Source organism: Podarcis muralis, chromosome 12, assembly GCF_964188315.1.
Source record: "Podarcis muralis chromosome 12, rPodMur119.hap1.1, whole genome shotgun sequence".
Taxonomy (NCBI): Eukaryota; Metazoa; Chordata; class Lepidosauria; order Squamata; family Lacertidae; genus Podarcis; species Podarcis muralis.
This window is the reverse complement of record NC_135666.1, coordinates 12413133-12431656: the sequence shown is the minus strand read 5'-3', so window position 1 is coordinate 12431656 and position 18524 is coordinate 12413133. Positions and strand designations below refer to the sequence as shown.

General features: G+C 41.8%; 1 protein-coding gene across 3 annotated transcripts in view; it reads right to left on the bottom strand.

The window, feature by feature from the left end:
* Positions 1–18524, bottom strand: part of DPP6 (dipeptidyl peptidase like 6) — a 510968-nt gene that overhangs the window by 397397 nt on the left and 95047 nt on the right. The window contains exon 1 of one of the 3 annotated variants that reach the window (XM_028749894.2): positions 16416–16844. The exons of the other annotated variants lie outside the window; for them this stretch is intronic. Coding sequence (XP_028605727.2) covers positions 16416–16502 — 87 coding nt within the window. The 5' untranslated portion in view covers positions 16503–16844. Of the gene's footprint in view, positions 1–16415; positions 16845–18524 lie in introns of those variants that run through there. 3 annotated transcript variants of the gene reach the window in all.

The following is an 18524-nucleotide window of genomic DNA, read 5'->3' as shown; positions in this document are numbered from 1 at the left end:
TAGGACCGAAGGAACTAAGCAGCCTTCCATATTTTGGGCAAATCCTGCTTGTTATTTTATCTTCTTCTGCCTGTTTTACTCAAAATAAAAGCTGGTGGCCTTGCAGAGAAGAGGAGAACTTCTCCTTCCCACGAACACCCTTGTACCTCCTTAATTCTGATATTTTGGCTGATTTTTATCTTTACTGTGCAGAGTTGCACAGTTACACTAGCTTAAAGATGGCCACAATTTAGCGGTATATGAATTGTTGAGATTAAATAACTTTACGTATGTACATATGAACCTATCATGAAGATGCTTAATCAGACAATGGAACAATCCCTATTCTGGCGAACCACACATGTGTCCTATCAATCCATGAGCAGCACTGTCTAATCCCACCCGCTGGCATCACACATTCTTGATTAGCTCAACCCCCTGCCATCTGCATGCATGCCACAGACATCTGCAGGAAGGGAATCACTGAGTGTGTACCTGTATTCCTGTAGGTGTTTATGTTGTACAGGTAATTCTCAACTTACACACATCCCAGGGATAGCGCACATACTCAAAAGACACTCTCTCCCTGTGCCTTCAAATGTTCTTCCATGGGTAGTGCAGCTGCCCCCCGGGTGCTCGCGCCCTTTTATTTTTTGGCCAGACACCTAAAGTTGAATTCAAGCAAGTTAAAAATGGCTAAATTGCAAGCTGACTCTATATGTGGCCGCTGGGGCAGAGGCAGTCAGTGCAGTTCGGCCTGCCCAAGGCTACAGGCAGGCTGCCACATTAGTGGGCCCGGAAGGATGAAGAAACCAGGAAAGGAGTTGTTTAACCAATTTGTGCTAGGGTGTTTTATTTTGGGGTGGGGGGTGGGGTTAGTCTAATTTGTAGCACAATTCAGCAACAACTTGTTGTTGTTGTTTAGTCGTTTAGTCGTGTCCGACTCTTCGTGACCCCATGGACCAGAGCACGCCAGGCACCTCTGTCCTCCACTACCTCCCGCAGTTTGGTCAAACTCATGCTGGTAACCTCAAAAACACTATCCAACCATCTCATCCTCTGTCGTCCCCTTCTCCTTGTGCCCTCCATCTTTCCCAGCATCAGTGTCTTCTCCAGGGAGTCTTCTCTTCTCATGAGGTGGCCAAAGTACTGGAGCCTCAGCTTCACGATCTGTCCTTCCAGTGAGCACTCAGGGCTGATTTCAACAACTAGCAGCACTTAAAACCATTGAAATTAAATATCATTTATGATACTGTAGAATATATACAAACTTTAATTTGCACATTTCCTTTATAAATGTAGTGTGTGCATGGCTACAAAACAGCAGGCTCTTAATAATTAAACATCTCTATGTTATTTTTCTTATATTGCCTTAACAGCCTCTTTTTCATAACCTATCACTGAATTACAAAAAATTAAATATTCAAAACTGAGATACGAGAATGTGAGGTCAACAAAGAGGTCTTCTACAATGTCTAATAATGATTGGTGTGTCCATGTAATCATTCTTAATATCCCTTAGGTTCCTTTGTTTTGCATGATCAAATATTCATTTGAAAAGATAAGCACTCAAAAAACAACAAAAGCAGACTCTTTGTGGGCACCATAATGGGCTTTCTAAATGCCAAAGAACTACTATATATTTTTATGCATTAGGAATGTTTGTTTTGTATAATTAAACATTTTATTTTTAAAAAGCTAAGAAACAGAAATAAAAAATATGATATTTAGTAGGGCTAAAAGCCCCCTTTCCATAAATAAAACATGACTGCATATTTATGCGTCCTTTTAAATTTTTTCCCATAACAGTTAATGACAACCATTGTACAAAGTTTGGTACATCGGTGCTTGATTACAAGAAATATACTTTCTTAAAACATTAAAAAATAATAATTGTCCTCCCTCCAGACCAATTAACAATTACAGTGGTACCTTGGTTCTCGAACTTAATATTGTTCCGGGAGTCCATTCGACTCCCAAAACCATTAGAAAACCAAGGCGTGGCGAGACTTCCGGTCGGCGCCAGCGCTTAATGGCGGTCCTTGCCTCGAGCTCCGAGGCAGGACTGCTCCGCGAGTTCGGGTCTGACCCGCTACAGCGAGCGGGGGACCCCTAAAATCACAGGCGCAGAAGCCTGTGAACAAGGAGACTCGGCGGGCACCTTTTGCGCCCCCCGGTACTGCAAAAGAGCCTTTTTAAAGGCTCCGGAGCGGCATCGGGTGTGAGCGCGGTGCTGAGAGTCGTAACCCAGCCCGCGGAGTGAAGCCGCGTCGCCATTGAACGGAGAGCGCCGATTCCTTCCTGAAACTGGAATTTGACCATAAAACCCGTGAGTAAGACTGACAGACGGGAACGGGATATTTAAAGTGAATTTTGGAAATTTGGCTGAAAACGGGAAAGGCATAAAGTAAGGAAGTCTGCCTCCCCGGACTGCATGGCAATTAAAGCAACGAAAGAGCAAAGCTGCACTTAAATGAAGGCTAACTTTTAAGCTGTCAAAACCTGACATCTGACTTAAACTTCCCCCCAGTAAGCAGGAGAAGGGGGGAAGGAAATTGGACATTGTAAACCTGCTTGAAGTAAAGTGAGGATAAAGATCTTTCACTGTCAAAACCCTGGGACGGGCTGCCGAAGTAAGGCACCGGGAAAGTGAACTGTGAACTGTCAATTTAAATTGGATACAAAGTTGGGGTTTTGACTGAAACAAAGTTATGAGACTTTAATGGAGTTATTTTGTTGAACATCTGAGGATATTGAAACTGTAATAAGAACTTTAACTGTGGACTTTTGGACTCTTTGTTTCTGGACTCTTTGTTCTCTGCCTCATGTTTTTTTTTGACTTTTCTAATTGGATACAATTAAATGCTCCCTCTAGAGGATTTAAAGAGAATCTGCTACAGTGAGAGGAAAAGAGTGGAATTCTCCACTTGCAAGCCTTTCCTGTGAGAACTGACCTTGAGGATATGAGTGGCCAACCAGAAGAGATAACAACTAGATCAAAAGCAAAACAAACTCAGCAAGCTCAAAAGAAAAGGGGTTCGATGCAAGGCACAACACCAGCTGGACAGGAAAAAGTGGCAACCGCATCTATGGAATCAATGACACAGGCATTGCTTAAAATAAACCAGTCTTTGGAAGCATTGACAAAGCAGTCAGCGGAGAATTCAAAAAAATTGAATGATTTGACAACAAGACTGGACTTGAACACGGCAAGTGTAGCTTCTAATACAGAATCTATAAATAAATTGATTCAAGAAAATTCTGAAACAAGAAAGATTGCTCAAAGTGCAAAAGATACTGCAGATGAGACAAAGAAGGAGCTTGCACCAATTGCAAAAAAGGTGAATGAGGTGATTGACTATATGGGAATGGCAGAGATGACCGGCAGAATTCGGGACCAGAGGAGTGAGACAGTGGAAGAAGATTGGAAGAAATTTAAAATATATATTAAAAACTGTTGTAAAATTGAGGAGTGCTGAGATGTTACGGCGTTAAGAAACAGAGAATTGCAGCTGTAAATCATAAGTCTAAGGAAATTATAATGAAAATGAGTCAATTAATGAAATAGAGGGTTGCTGAGAAAGGGTAAAAATAAGGATGCAGAAAAAGGGAGGTATGGGGAAGTCCGGGAAGTAAGGTGAAGGAAAGTAAGTTTAAGAAATTATATATGTTTATTTGTTTGTATGTTTTGTTTTGTTTTGTTTTATTGTTTGTTTTTATTACATGTTTGGAAAATTAATAAAAATTATTTAAAAAAAGAAAAAAAAGAAAAGAAAACCAAGGCGTGGCTTCCGATTGTCTGCAGGAGCTTCCTGCAGTCAAGCAGAAGCTGTGTTGGATGTTCGGCATCCGAAAAACATTTGCAAACCGGAACACTTAGTTCGGCAACTAAGCTGTTCGAGAACCAAGGTATGACTGTACTGGTGTCATAAGGCTCATTAATGAGAGACTGATGAAATAGTGGAACGCTTGTTCAGAAAAATTATTATATAATCATCAAATGCTATTAAGCAACTATATTTTCCTGACCTGTTCCTGGAACAGAAGCAACTTTTATGCAGAAGGTAGTAGGGCAATCTGGATTATACCACACCACTCCATTATTAGCAGCACAGACCATACGGTTATGGCACATTTCCCCCACACCAAAAGAATTCTGAGAACTATAGCTTCTTAAGGGTGCTGAGAACTGCAGCTCTGTGAGCAATAAACTACAGCTCCCAGATTCTTGAAAGAGATGTGTTTTTAAAGTCCTTTGCATGGTGCATATGCAGCCCCAGTGTGTTGGATGACTTGATTTAAAGTGCTTTAAAGTCCTTAACTCAGAGATAGGGAGTTCTCTGACTTCCAACAAGCCATGATGTCATTTTTCCTTTGCAGGGCAATGTGAGTTCTAGCCATGCTGCAAAGAAAGATCCAAGCCAATCCAAGCCAGACTTGAAGTCACTGCCAAATAACTGATCACCACTATCTTCAAACAGTGCTTATGACAGGAACTGGCTACACAGCTGAGTCCCCTTAACAACTTTGGCCCAGTATGAAAGATCTCTTCCTTCCCTATATACATACACAAACATAAAGATCCTTTTCATAAACCCAGCTCTATATGCCTCTGCTAAGTGAAGTGAAATGGGTAGTTACAAGGGAGAGGGCCTTCTCAGTGGTGTCACCCCAGCTACAGAATCACCACTCTGGAAAGGCTCTTCTGGGTACCTTCTCTATGGTCATATCAGCACCAGGTGATGACCTTCCCGTTCACCAAGGCCTTTCAAAAGCCTTTAGAACATATTTCAAGGCTGAGTTTATTTCAAGGTTGAGTTTTCCTTCATTTTAGATCATGAGTTTTATCACTGTTTTTAATTTTCTGGTTCTAGATAGAAAAAGTTTTAGACTGCATTCTATTTTATTACTGTATTTTATTTTATTTTGTTCTGTACGCCTCCCAGAGAACATATGTTAATGGACAGCCATAGAATTATGGTAAATAAAATATTAAAGAAATAGATGCCATGACTGGGGACATGTGTTCAAAGCTTTTTTTGCAGGCTTGGTTGGACCAGGAAGCATGGAGATGGATTTTTTATTATTACTGAATGAAGAAGTCACTTCCATCTTATCAGTCTGAGGTGCACAATCACTGGTATTCACTGAAGGTTTCATTTCCTCATTTGGTAAATTGGGGTAGCCATAATGGAGGTCTGTTGCTAAAGCAGGCAGGCTGATAACTTTCTAGCAGCAAGCTTAGTTCCTTTTGCCTTCCTCCAGCTGTCTGTCATATTGCTCCATCACTAATCTTTGATGGCCTATAAGAGGAGTGCATAACCCCCAAGGCACACCTGCCAACAGTCAAGATTTCATCCAGTCCTCTGGGTCCCATCAGCTGCTCAGCAGAGACTAAAGGTTTTGATGTTGTGCAAAAAGTGTAATTGCAGCTCCTTTCTCTACAAAAACTTTAAGCAGAGGGGGGAAATGCTTCAACAGGCTTGTGTTTCTTGCAGGAAGTAGTCTACACAGCTTGTAATTGTATGCATGCAATTTTTAGAATACAATTGCATTCTGACGTTTGAGGATTTCCATAGCTGCAAGGATAAGACTTGCAGTTCTGCTGTGCATTGACCTTATTCATGTTCTTCAGCTGGGATTACTGAGACTTCCCCACTTTTTACTCAGTAAAGACAGATAAAGATGTTGGAGCATATACATGTGTGCCTTCTTAAAAAGTCTATGAAAGGAATGGAAGGTAAAACTCAAGTGGGGTTACTAAGAATTAAATATATGCCTCTCTTTCTATGGTAAATAGCTTTGTGCATGTGTGTGTGTGTGTGTGTGTGTGTGTGTAACTGTGTGTGTGGATCTGAACACACCAACTACTGGAATGTGGCCCTCAACAGCTTTCCACTGGAGTAATGTGGCCCTTCGCTCCAAAAAGGTTTATCACCCTTGGCTTATGGCATTTGCATTGTCACAACCAGGTTTACCTTCTCTCCATCTCCACAGCAACAATTATTCAGTTGGTCTGCGCTTTGGATCCTTGATCAGCTATGCATCCTCAAAAGAAATTTGCAATGAACCCTGATCATTTGTGATTTTAAAAATGGTGGAAGCAAGACCTAGCGGCTGGCACAAAAGACCTGGGACTCACTCCCCCCTCCAAAAAATAAACAAAAACAAAAAACCCACCCACAACATTTCTGCACTGGGCAGACATGCAATGCTGAGGAATTAGCAACTATTACCCTGGACGGCTGTGCCATGGTAGAGAAAGTTATGCCTTGCTAAGAACTCTGAGTGTGCAATACACACACACATTATATGTCTCCATTCCTTGATCTTTCTAAGACATAAAAAAGAGATATGTAAGCAATATTCCACCTACACTCATCAAGAAAGAAACCTCATGCCTTCAAGCGCTCCAGCCAATAGTTGCAAAAGAAATGAATGACTGCAGCTTTTTAATTCTTAGCATTTTATATTTATTGCATGACACTGTGTTGCTGGTAGCAATACCACATGGGTTTTCAGGATGGTTCTGTGCGTAGCCTGCATGCTTTCAAAATGGATAGCAAGAATCCTTGAGGAATGAGTAGATAAGCAAGATTTCACACACACAATGTTTTCATATCATTGTTGACTGAATAAGTGCTATAGTCACTGTTTGCGCTTCTCCAATACACAGAGATCTCTCTGCCTCATTATGCACAGCACTGCAGAAACAAGGAGGGGAACCCATGTACTTCAAGCACCTCAATCAAAAGCCTTAATATAGTTCGGAAACACTGACTTCTGTGATTTCATTCCAATTTCCACTGCACAAACGCCACATTAAGAATTCCACAGGAAATCGGGTGTAAGAAGGACTGGGAAGGAGAGCAAAGTGCTTCATTTTAGAACACCTTTATGCAGAAACAGAATTTCAACAGGAAAGCAGAGAACAGGTTTGGTTTTTCATTGGATTGGCCCATCACCATGGCACTATCTTTCTAACCAATCTAGACCCTACTTTAATGTGCACATAGGTGCATGCACACATGTGTGAAAGGATAGCTACCTTTCATTTCAGCGTTCAGCTAGAGAAATATACTGCATAATAAACCAGAGGTAGTGCAATGTGGTGGCAAAAAGAGTGAGCCATGCATCAAAAAGTCTCTGGATAAGAGATTCCCTGTGCTAAGGACTTCATAAACCAGGCATAGGCAAACTCGGCCCTCCAGATGTTTTGAGACTACAATTCCCATCAACCCTGACCACTGGTCCTGTTAGCTAGGGATGATGGGAGTTGTAGTCCCAAAACATATGGAGGGCCGAGTTTGCCTATGCCTGTCGTAAACCAGTATCACTAAGCTGGTGAATATGGAGAAAGCAGTGTCCCATGCAGAGGGGGTGGAATTAAGGATCACTGAGATAAGCATCTGTGAAACATCTGTATATGTAAAACACACAGCATATGAATGCTGAAGTATTATTATAATCATTCACTTATCGATCAATCAATCAGTCATTTTATTTGTATTCCGCCTTTCCAAAGCTAAATCATGTTCAAGGTACCTGACAACTTATTAAAAAAATTACATAATTACAAGCATAGCAAAAGTGGAAATAAACAATAAACATCAAAAAGTACACAACCAAACTGAACAGTTTCCACATAAATCATAAGAATATCATAAGAAGATATTATTATTATTATTATTATTATTATTATTATTATTATTATTAGCAAGACCTCTCCGCAAAACAAGACCCCCTAAACATTATCCTAGCTCAAGCCCAGCACCCTCAGCTTTTTGTAGTTGGAGTCAGTCAGGGCCCTACCCTCCCAGGTCAGGTGGGGAAAGGCCTGCAAGGCAGGCAGCAGGTCTTCCAGAACTCACAGCCAAGATGGTCTCTGGACGGTCTCTGGCAGCCTCAGCTTCTGCAGCTGGAGTCAGGGCCTAGTCTTAGGCTCAGTCAAGGGGAAATTTGAGTATGAATTTGAAACCAGTTGTGACATTCAGTTAATGAGCATAATCTGTATCCCTTCTAGACAAAAAGTATGGTTTGGGATGTAAAACGGGATAATTCAAGACTGTGCAGCCACAATTTTAATAGGAGATGTACATCATTTGCAAGTACTGAAACTTTTTGCCTCAGAAAACACAATTTCATGTTTTCTACAGAAGTATCCCGCACAAATGATTCACAATTGCTTTCCATTTTTATTGCTTATTAATTGTACTGTCCCAATTTTATATTCTTCCTCCTCTGTAACTGACTGTTGGAAAGGTACAGTCAATGAGACCCTGTAATGGCAGCCAAATTAGTTTCCACTGCACTTCATAGGCGGACAGAGCCAAGTTGAAAAGTGATTCTAACTATGCCCACAATATAAAACTTCATACAATGTAGCCAGAAGCAACACAAGCTGTTTGATCCTTGCTTTGTGGGGAGAAGGACAAAAATGCAAGCCACAGTCATCTCTCCCAATTTCATGCTTTGGGGGAAAATGTTGTTGAGCTAGTAAAAAGGCATGAAGAAACACTTGGAAACATACTCTGTATGCTTTAAGGAACAAAACTGGTGGGGCGGGGCTGGCTAAACCTTGTGCTCAAAAGTGTTGCTGAAATGTGTACACCATCCTCCCCGATCAACAAGAACATCGGTCTTAAAAAGAGCAGAATAGCAGTGAAACAACAAAATATATAAAAGCAATCTCACACTCTCAGAGCTAATAATTTCTGTTCCAGGGACAGAAACTTTCAGCCATCAGATGCCTGGGTAAACAGGGAGGGCATAAAAAAACTGGGGACCCACCACTGAAAAGACCCTGTCACCAACCAGGTAGCAGCAATTGTCCCCACCCCCTCTTTTGCTTATGCTAGAAGGTATTCAATGTCAACCCAAGATATTCAGCTGCCTGAAGCATTATTCAGATGGTGCTAATTCTGCCTTAGGACGAGCCGAAATGAATCTCCTTCCCTGCTGCAAATATGAATACTAGTCTTGCTGCATCATCCAGAAGCCATTCCTACCTTCATGTATTGTTCCCTTCATGGTGCCAGAGAGAGCAGGATGTTGCATAGCATGGGTAGCCCTGAAAGCATTATTGCTGCATGAACTACAGCTTCCCCCACCAGCCTTACACAGATGGCATTATAGTACACATGTGTAGGACGAGGGTGCAATGCAACAAATCTAAGCACACACATCTGGAAGCTGAATTAAAAGAACTTATAGCTCATGCTTGGCATGAATGAAGGGCAGGGTTCAATCCTTGGAATTTCCTTGAATAATAGGCCAAGAAAGACCTATTTGAGAGTTGTCAATCAGAACAAGCTATGGCTTCCGGTCCCACCTGCCTTAATGGGGGCAGCTCCCACAACAGCGGGGGATCATTGACAAATGAAAAAGAAGAATAGCAGAGGGTAAATCATCCTTGCAAATTTCCCCCAGGGATGGGGAATAGGCTTCACTCTCAGTCCGTCTCTGTACCTGGCTCTCGCTCTGGCATGGAAAGGGAGGCGCCAAGTGCAAAAGCACTTCGCCTAGCGAAAACCGTCCTACGCCGCCATTAAGAAGCAGAGACTCTCTGTTTAATTGGATATTTCATTGGCTTTGAAATACTGGCATGTGATGGGAAAGGGTTGCAACAACATACTGCCAAATATACCAGCTACATGAATCAAAGGTTTGAACTGAGATAAGATTTTATTTGATGTGAGAGTCGGTTGGGGAGAGGGAAGCCTGTGGTTTGTTTATTCTAAGCTTCTTTTATATATTTATGATTCGGCAACCCCCTCCAGAATATAAGATAAAAAGATATTTACAAGTGAAGAAGGGACATTGGAGTAGTATAGCTATTAGCAAGCAAAAATGGAAACTGTGTGTGATTTGAAATGAAGAAAGGAGGGGGAGGGGAAGCTCAAGTACAACTGTGTTGGAAAGAGAGAGTAATTCCCCTAAAGTTATAATATAGTAAGATAAAGGATTAAGATAAAAACAAAGAGGGAAAGGATTTGCTGAAATAACTAACTGAACCGGAATACAAAAAAGGGAGGTGTGAGGAGGTCAGGGAAACAAGTAAATGAAAGACAAGACATGGAAAGATTGATTTGTTCTAAATTGTTTTTATTTTTTTTGTATTTTGTATTTTCTTTTTTCTTTTTCTCTTTTTCATATTTTTGTAACCTTTTCTGAAACTTTAATAAATATCATTTAAAAAGAAAGAGAGAGTAATTCCCCTCACCTCTGTTTAAAAACAACAGACAAGGAAAAAGAGACTGAGATTTGTGTGTGCTACTGACAGAATGTAATCTAAGATAAAGTTTAATTGGGCCATACATCTCATGCTGGAAGGAAAAGAATTTGGGGGCTGTGATAAGAATGCTGCAGAGATTCTGGGAGTTGGAAGGGAGTATCAAATCTTTTGAAAACTGCCCACCTTTTCCTAGGTTGAGGGGGAAATGGCAAAGATCTGCAGCATGTTTTACTAGTGAGAGAGAATGGTTTCTAGCGGACTGTTCCCTGTTCCAATACATCGAAGTAAGGGATGGAGAGATAGGACCTCTGAGAAACTTTGAGATTCAAATCTGCCCCAAGCCACGATGTGAGAAAACAACAGCTGGGAAGTGAAATAATTTGGCTATTATTGGGGGTATATTGGTAAACTAATAAAAAAAATTAAAAATCAGAACAAGGTATACACAGCTGAAAGGGCTAGCATGGCTCTGTATAAGGCAGCTTCATATGTTATTTTTCAAGTTCAGAGATGTGTGCCTTGGAATATTAGCTGCTGAACAGCAAGCAATGGAGGGGGGCTGTGTTCTCGATCCACCTATTGACATCCTAAAAGTACTGGGAGAGTCACCATTTACAATGGGATACTGGACAAAATTGACACTTTGACCAAGGAGAACCATTCTTACGTTCCTGAGGAGCTAGCCTTTTTGAACCTATATCCCTGACTTAACAAGTTTGTAGACTTGTCTTCTTCAAACAGATAGGAAGACTTCAAAGAAAGCTAGGAAAGTAAGTTCATTTTTCTGAAAGACTTTCTCTACTTGCTGCAGTCGGTTACACAAATTGTCTCCCTAAATCAATATTGACGTATTTTTCTCCCTCCATCTAGCATGGAGCTATTTTTTATCTAATGGCGCAGTCTGCTGTTGGGAGAGGTTTTTCCTCTGCTGCAATTTTTTATATGGAACTGGAATTCTCTTTTCCCCCATGCGGTTCAGGTGCTCTGAAGCATATTTTATGTAGTGACTAAATGTACAGTACTCCAGTCAGACATCCACATCAAATGCTCATATCGGTCTTCAAATCTATTTCCAGGACTATATATATTCCATGATCATACCGCAGGAACCTAACAATCTCATTCTCAGCCTTTAAAAGTTTCTAGTCCTTAAGACTACAAGGAAAGATTTCAAAGTGTGTAGTCAAATGTCTGGTGAAGTCTCAGAAGCTGATGGGTAAAAGCAAGTGCATATTGTACATGTGCATGATTTCTTATGATGAACACAATGGGCCTAGCAAAAGTGCTCCGTGTATCTCTTTGAGAATAATGCATATTTAATGCAATTATGTAAAGTATGCACATTTGCATAATTCATACAGATCACAGAATTAAATTCTGTTTCAGCAGAATTTGAATATGTAATAAATTTTAATTAATTTTGTTTAGCTCCCGGTCTATATTATTTTACTTATTTCTAATTGGCCAGTACAAAATTCTAGCAATGGCAACACATTTTAATCGATAAATAATATGTTGGGGAAGTACATAATATATTAAGAACTGAAAATCTATTCTCAAAAGACACAATGATTTCTCAAAACAAACTGAATGAAACCAGCCACACACACACACGTAATAATTTATCATCCTACTCCATTACATCCAGAAGCAAGTCTTATAAAAGACAAGCAAACAACAACATGATTTTGTGTCTCATATTCACTGGGACCAATATGACAATTACTAATGATAAATAACATCCAATAGTTGTTCACAGCTGTGCAATAGATAATACCTTGACAGGTCTCGTATCGCCATCAAAATAATTAAATGTGCCATCAAATATTATTAAAAAGCATTTCTGCACATTACCCAGGCATGGCCTAATGCATATAACGTCAACTCAAAATCTCATGAGGTGAAATATTTGTTTCTTTTCTTAAGAAGTGCCTGCCTACTAGCTTGTCTTTTGGTCACAATTCGTCCTGGTGCAGTGTCCCTCCTCCACTGTAGAGAGCATATACACAGAAGTTCTGTGCGACAAGGGCTGAGAGACACAATCCTTCTCTGTGTTGCTCTCCACCTTTTGTACAGAGCCCTGCACAGTTCTTACCACTTCCATTTCCAACAGAGATCAGTGCTCTCCATTGACTTCCCTATGAGAAATTTACATTAATGCAGCAGGGAAAAACAATTGTGACAAAAGCAAAGCATGTGTCTCTGAATTCACTGTCTCCGGTGGGGATGGCAGTCAATTTTGTCCTTTCTTCATGCGCATCCACCTTTACTTTCTCATACAGAAGCGAAATACTTATTTTGCATTTACAGCAATGATGCCTTTACTGAAACATTAGACAAGCTCTCTGTTTGCATCCAGAAGTTAGTAACCTGAAGGCAGTACTCCTGAAGCCCTACCACTCCAGCAAACTCACAAGCTGGTCTTAGACAAGGTGCTATCTCTCTCAGACAAATCTGAAGTCTCTCACCCCTTCCCAGCAACCCACAATAATGGAATCAATGCTTACAGGACTGGTGCAAGACTTACTGAGAAAGTATGCAAAGTGCCTTAAACAATCTAAGGCACTACACACATGTCATGCATTATTATTTTGTGGCTTGACTTTCTAATGGTTAGAACCTGCTTCACATTTCCACATAATGTGGAACAACATAAAGGGGATATAATCAACAAGGAGGAAAACCTTCCTCCTACCCTCAGCATGAATGACCAGAGTTATCTAGTGCAGTAATTTGCCTTCAGTTGACTGTGTTCCTGTATGCACTCAGTTTAGTTCCTCCCACAGAATGGATAGCTCCCATTGATTTATTTGACAGAAATGAAATATGCAGTCTGTCATCATGAATCTGTCCATCAAATGAGAGCACCATCAGATGCTCTGGGTCCTCACCTTTAGAGACACCTTTAGAGGGTGGGTAATTACAAAAAGTGGGACTGTGGGCTTGCCGATCAAAAGGTTGGTGGTTTGAATCCCTGCGCCGGGGTGAGCTTCTGTTGCTCGGTCCCAGCTTCTGCCAACCTAGCAATTCGAAAGCACGGCAAAAAGTGCAAGTAGATTAGTAGGTACCACTCTGGCAGGAAGGTAAAAGGCGTTTCCGTGCGCTGCTCTGGTGTCGGTGTTCCATTGCACCAGAAGCGGCTTAGTCATGCTGGCCACATGACCCAGAAAAACTGCCTGTGGAGCGGGAAAACACCAGTTCCCTCGGCCTGTAAAGCGAGATGAGTGCCACAACCCCAGAGTTGTTTGCGACTGGACTTCACTGTCAGGGGTCCCTTTACCCTTTACCTAATTACAAAAAGTAGTGCCTTTTTGTGTTGGCACCTAAGCTGTGTCTCTTCAGCCTATCCACCTGGTTTCATCTCTTTTAGGTGCCAGGCAAAAGTCCATCCAGTTCTCTCATGCTGTAAATGGTACTCAATATCATGTGTGTTTGGTTTTTAAGCTGCACCTTTTATCTCTGCTCCTATTCTGTTTTTACTGATGTTTAATGTTGAAACGTTATGTTAATGTTTTGTATGACTCCCTGTTTGGAAACCATCCTAGCTCTGAAAGGATGGGAATAAATCCAATCTATAAATCAATACAAACGCCCCCTTTGCTAATATTCATGAACAGTTGTGGTTTAAGGTGGTTTGCTTGCAAAAGTGCAGCTCACATCATTTGGTAGCAAACAAAATGCGTACCTTCCTTAAAACAAAGTCAGTGTTTTTTATAAACCTTTGCTTTCCTGGGCTGAATGCTAAAACATGCCTCATCAATTTTTAAAATTTCCACTTGCAGATACATTCTGTCATAAGGTAACATTTCCAACAAGCCAGTTGTAATATGCATTCCAAAACTACAATCATGTGAGGAGCGAACCATGTGCCCACAGGAAATAGCTTTGAATCAGCTCTGTGTACAAGGGAGAAATTAACTTGGAAAATGCTCTGCGCCGCCCCCCCCATGCCTCTGACAAACCTACCTGCTAGCTTTCACTTGGGAAGTACAGTGGTTAAAAATACAGTAGTACCTCAGGTTACATACGCTTCAGATTACAGACACTTCAGATTACAGACTCCGCTAACCCAGAAATAGTACCTCGGGTTAAGAACTTTGCTTCAGGATGAGAACAGAAATCATGTGGCGGCAGAGGGAGGCCCCATTAGCTAAAGTGGTGCTTCAGGTTAAGAACAGTTTCAGGTTAAGAACGGACCTCCAGAATGAATTAAGTTCTTAACCGTAGGTACCACTGTATTTTTAAATCCAATGATTTGGTTTGGTTTGGTTGTTTTGCAGTTAGACCTGCAGGTGACAAATGCAACTTCTGGAAGTAAGGAACTTTCAGATCTATACCAGGTAGCAGGAGAGTGATCTGGGAAAGAAATCCCTCCTCTCCCCCTTCAATAGAAAAATATTTTATTAGCTGCAAGAGTAATAAAGCAAACCTGCTGATAGCAGGGGATATTACTAGAGTAAAGAGAGACAATAACCACGTTTTAGGCTGCACTGCAGCGACACAAATACACTGGCAATGATTTTGTCAAATCATCTATCTGCCTACCTCAGTGTAATTTCAAATTATTGGCTGTGAACTACTTTGCCAAGGGAAGCTTTTAGAAAAAAATATGCCCCTGGGGGTTCATCTCGCAGAAACAGCAGGTAAGGAAAGGATTAATATATCCCTGCAGCAAATGCAGCTCTGGAGAGTTCCTTTGTACTGGCCTCCAGCTTAGCCTGCTGCAAAGAGAGATGGGAATTGTGTGTCCAAATGTAAAGGGGAAGCACAAGGGGAGGGTGCATGGAGGGGGTGACCTTTCAGTTTAAAGGCAAAGGCTGTGCTCCCCTAGCCTGATCCAAAGGAGCAATCAATATTAATTAAGTGGTGATGCAGTCAATAAAGGTGCTGGGCTTGAGGTTCAGGGGAGTGGTGTTTGGTGAAGTGATTTAGGACTTGGCCAAAGGACTACTCACCGCAGTGCTGCCTTCTGATGGATTGGCCAGTCCTTGGGTGCTGCTTTCCTGCTATGTGACCCTGGGCCCTCCTGTCCTGAGTGCGCCTCACATCTTTTCCTAGCAGCCTCCAGACTGGAGGCTAGGGCTGGCGCCTCAAACAAATAGGTTTGGGTTGATGATTTATCAGGTGAGAAAGGAAGACTGTAATTGACTTCAGAAACCCAGGAGCTAAATTGCTGGCGGAGCTGTTAGAGAAGACAGCAGAGGTTTCAAAGAAAAGCTATATATGCCTCTCTGCCTTACCTATGTTGCATGAGAAGAGAGGAGCCCCACATCGACGGTGTGTGTGCTTGCATACGTGTGCATGTTCCTGTATCACAAAGGATGAGAAGCCCCCTCTCTGTGGTTTTGTTTCCAGGGTGTGTGCATGTTTAAAAGGCATGATTTCCCCACCCGCCAAAGCAGCAGCAGCAGCAGCCTTGCGGAAGTACAGAGCAAAATTGCTGATCCAGAGCTTTACAACAAAAAGAAGGCTGTTGCTGTTGTTAGTTTAAATGAATTGAGTAATTCATCTCTCCCTGCTCTCCCCACCTCCCCTCTCCAGTTGCTCAGCGCACCTCTATACATCATGCACTAAATTTCAGCTGACTCCTCGTTTTAAAGCCTTGGGAGGAGAGAGAAAAAGAGAATGGGGAAGGAAAGAAAAGGGGGAGGGGGAAAATGAATTTCCATAATAATTTGTAGCTGAGCTGAAACAGAACAACTGCAGCCTAGAAATTAATTTATTCCTTCATTCCATGACGTTCTTGCGAGCTCCTCGCTCCTACTCTGTCCTCCACCTTATTAGCATGCACTTAAGCACAAATTGAATTTTGAATAATTCCTGTGCCTCTAGCAAAGTTCCTTTCCCCCTGGTTTTTCTCTCTCACGCCCACCACACCCACTGCCCCTCTGCCACCCACCCCAAACTGCTGCTGTATTTTCCTGTGCAACACTACAGACATCAGCAAATGCAAAAATGCAAAGGCAAAAACCCCCACAAGTTTAACAAAAAAAGAGAAAAGTTTTAACTCTGTGTAACGTGCACTCGGTTACTACTACTCTATGCAGACCAAAGGAAACAGCCATGCATTCAGGATATGCATTCTTAAGACTGCAGAGAACACAGAATTTATTTTGCAACATTTATTTATTTGTTTCAACAGGGACATTTCTGGATGTAGTGCCTTGGAAACATGCAAACCAATGGAAGAACAGTTACCTACCAGTTTACTGATGGCAGAGGCTGCTGAAGAAAAGGTGGTGCTGGTAGTAGTGGTCACTTTTTGGTGCGCTGATATCATCATGGACATGGTGGCAAAAATGACAAGAGATCCCCTTTTACTCTTAAATCAGATCAAAGCCATGCTCTGCCTTTCCACCACACAAAATGCTTCTGGATCCTCTCCTGCACTCAGCATGCCTTCTCCTTTCCATTAGGAAATCATGCCCAAATAATCCAACATCTTTCTCATATGTGGTTTTGCTCCTCTTCCTCCAGGGCTTTGTAACACCAAGATAAAGTAACCTCTCTCCCACTCCTTCCCAATAGCAAGTCCACAGGAAATTTTTGTGAATGGCTTGCACAAAGATGAAATCAAGCCACTTACAGGCACAACTGCTCGCTTCACCCCAACTTAGCTCTGCAAATTCTCTCTGTGATATCTAGCTAGCTAGATATTTTACAACCCACCCACCGTCTCTCCCCCCTCTCTCTTTTCTCCTCTTCCCCAAGCCCACCGGCTCCAAATGCGGCTTATAGTCTTTGGTTGTGATAAACCCCCAACAATATTTATGCTGTTGCCTTAGCCTGTCGTAAATTATTTCAGCTCCCAGGAAGAGATAGCCCCTCTGGCTCTGCTGGGTATGCCATTTTATTTATGTTGCACTTACATACCTGAATACTGAACTCTGTATTTAAATAAGACAACAAATCAATGCTACAAGGAAGGAGAAAGGGGGAGGGAGGGAGACTAGCAAGTCACTAGGTCTTTCCTTTTCAAAGTGCTGAAATAACAAATAGATTTAAATAAACTGTTGAGCAGGTGAGAAAATATCACTGTTGCAATATAGGGGTGTGCCTCTTATATATCAGAGGGAGTGGGCATGAGACTCACCATTAACATTTCAGTTAAGTCTCTGCTATGGGTAGTGCATTATCAATGGGGTATAACCAAATAGGATATTGCTACAGTCAGTATCTCCTGCCAACCTAGCAGTTCGAAAGCATGTCAAAGTGCAAGTAGATAAACAGGTACCGCTCCAGCGGGAAGGTAAACGCCATTTCTGTGCGCTGCTCTAGTTCGCCAGAAGCGGCTTAGTCATGCTGGCCACATGATCCGGAAGCTGTACGCCAGCTCCCTCAGCCAATAAAGCAAGATGAGTGCCGCAACAGTCATCTGTGACTGGACCTAATGGTCAGGGGTCCCTTTACCTTTACAGTCAGTATATCTTTTTGAGCTTGAGCTTCTCAGAAAGGTTGGAGGGTTACCAGTTGGTTCCATATTATGATGGGTTTGAAGGTGTACTCAGGTGGCAATTTAGACCAACTTCCTTAACCGCCCCCAAATGCACTCAAGACACCCCTGAAAGCAGCTTCATGCAAGAATGTTTCCAGAAAGGTAGCTGTGTTTGCTGGTTTTGCTGCAACAGACTAAAAGCCTTGTGGGACCATGCAGACTAGCAAATTTATTATGGCATAAAGTTTTCATGAAATAGAGTTCACGTCTCCAGATGTATGATGCACTATCCTACACTGGCAAGCAGATATATATTTTACTCTACATTGCAGAGTCCCACAGCTATGTGCATATACAACTGTCAACTTGAGAAAATGCTCCATGTATCTGATACAGTGGGCTTTGTCCCATGAAAGCTTGTGCCACAACAATTTGCTAGTCCCTATGAAGTACCACAAAAGTGACTGCTGTTTTCATAGGAAGATTTCCTACACAGGTTACCACACTTTTGTAGCATGCAATGCAGACACTTGTCTGTTCTCACTTGTGTACAGGCAGCAGGAAGCCACAACTGGCAATGAATTCCTATCAAGTTTACCATGCAGCCCAAATGTTTTGCCACGCATGTTTCCTAAATAATATGTGTTCTTTAAATGGTAAGAATGCAAGAAGCGCCTGCTGGCCCACCTAAGCCAGCATCTTGCTCTCATGGTGGTTATCCTGTGGGAAACTCTAAAGCAGAACTCAGGCACAAGAGCATTCTCCACTCCTGTGGTTTTCAGCAACCAATAATAGCAATGTATACAGGAAAATAGTCTTGTGGGAAGCAGCCCTCAGAGGCAAGCTTATTTCTAGTTTTGCTCTTTCTTACTTTTA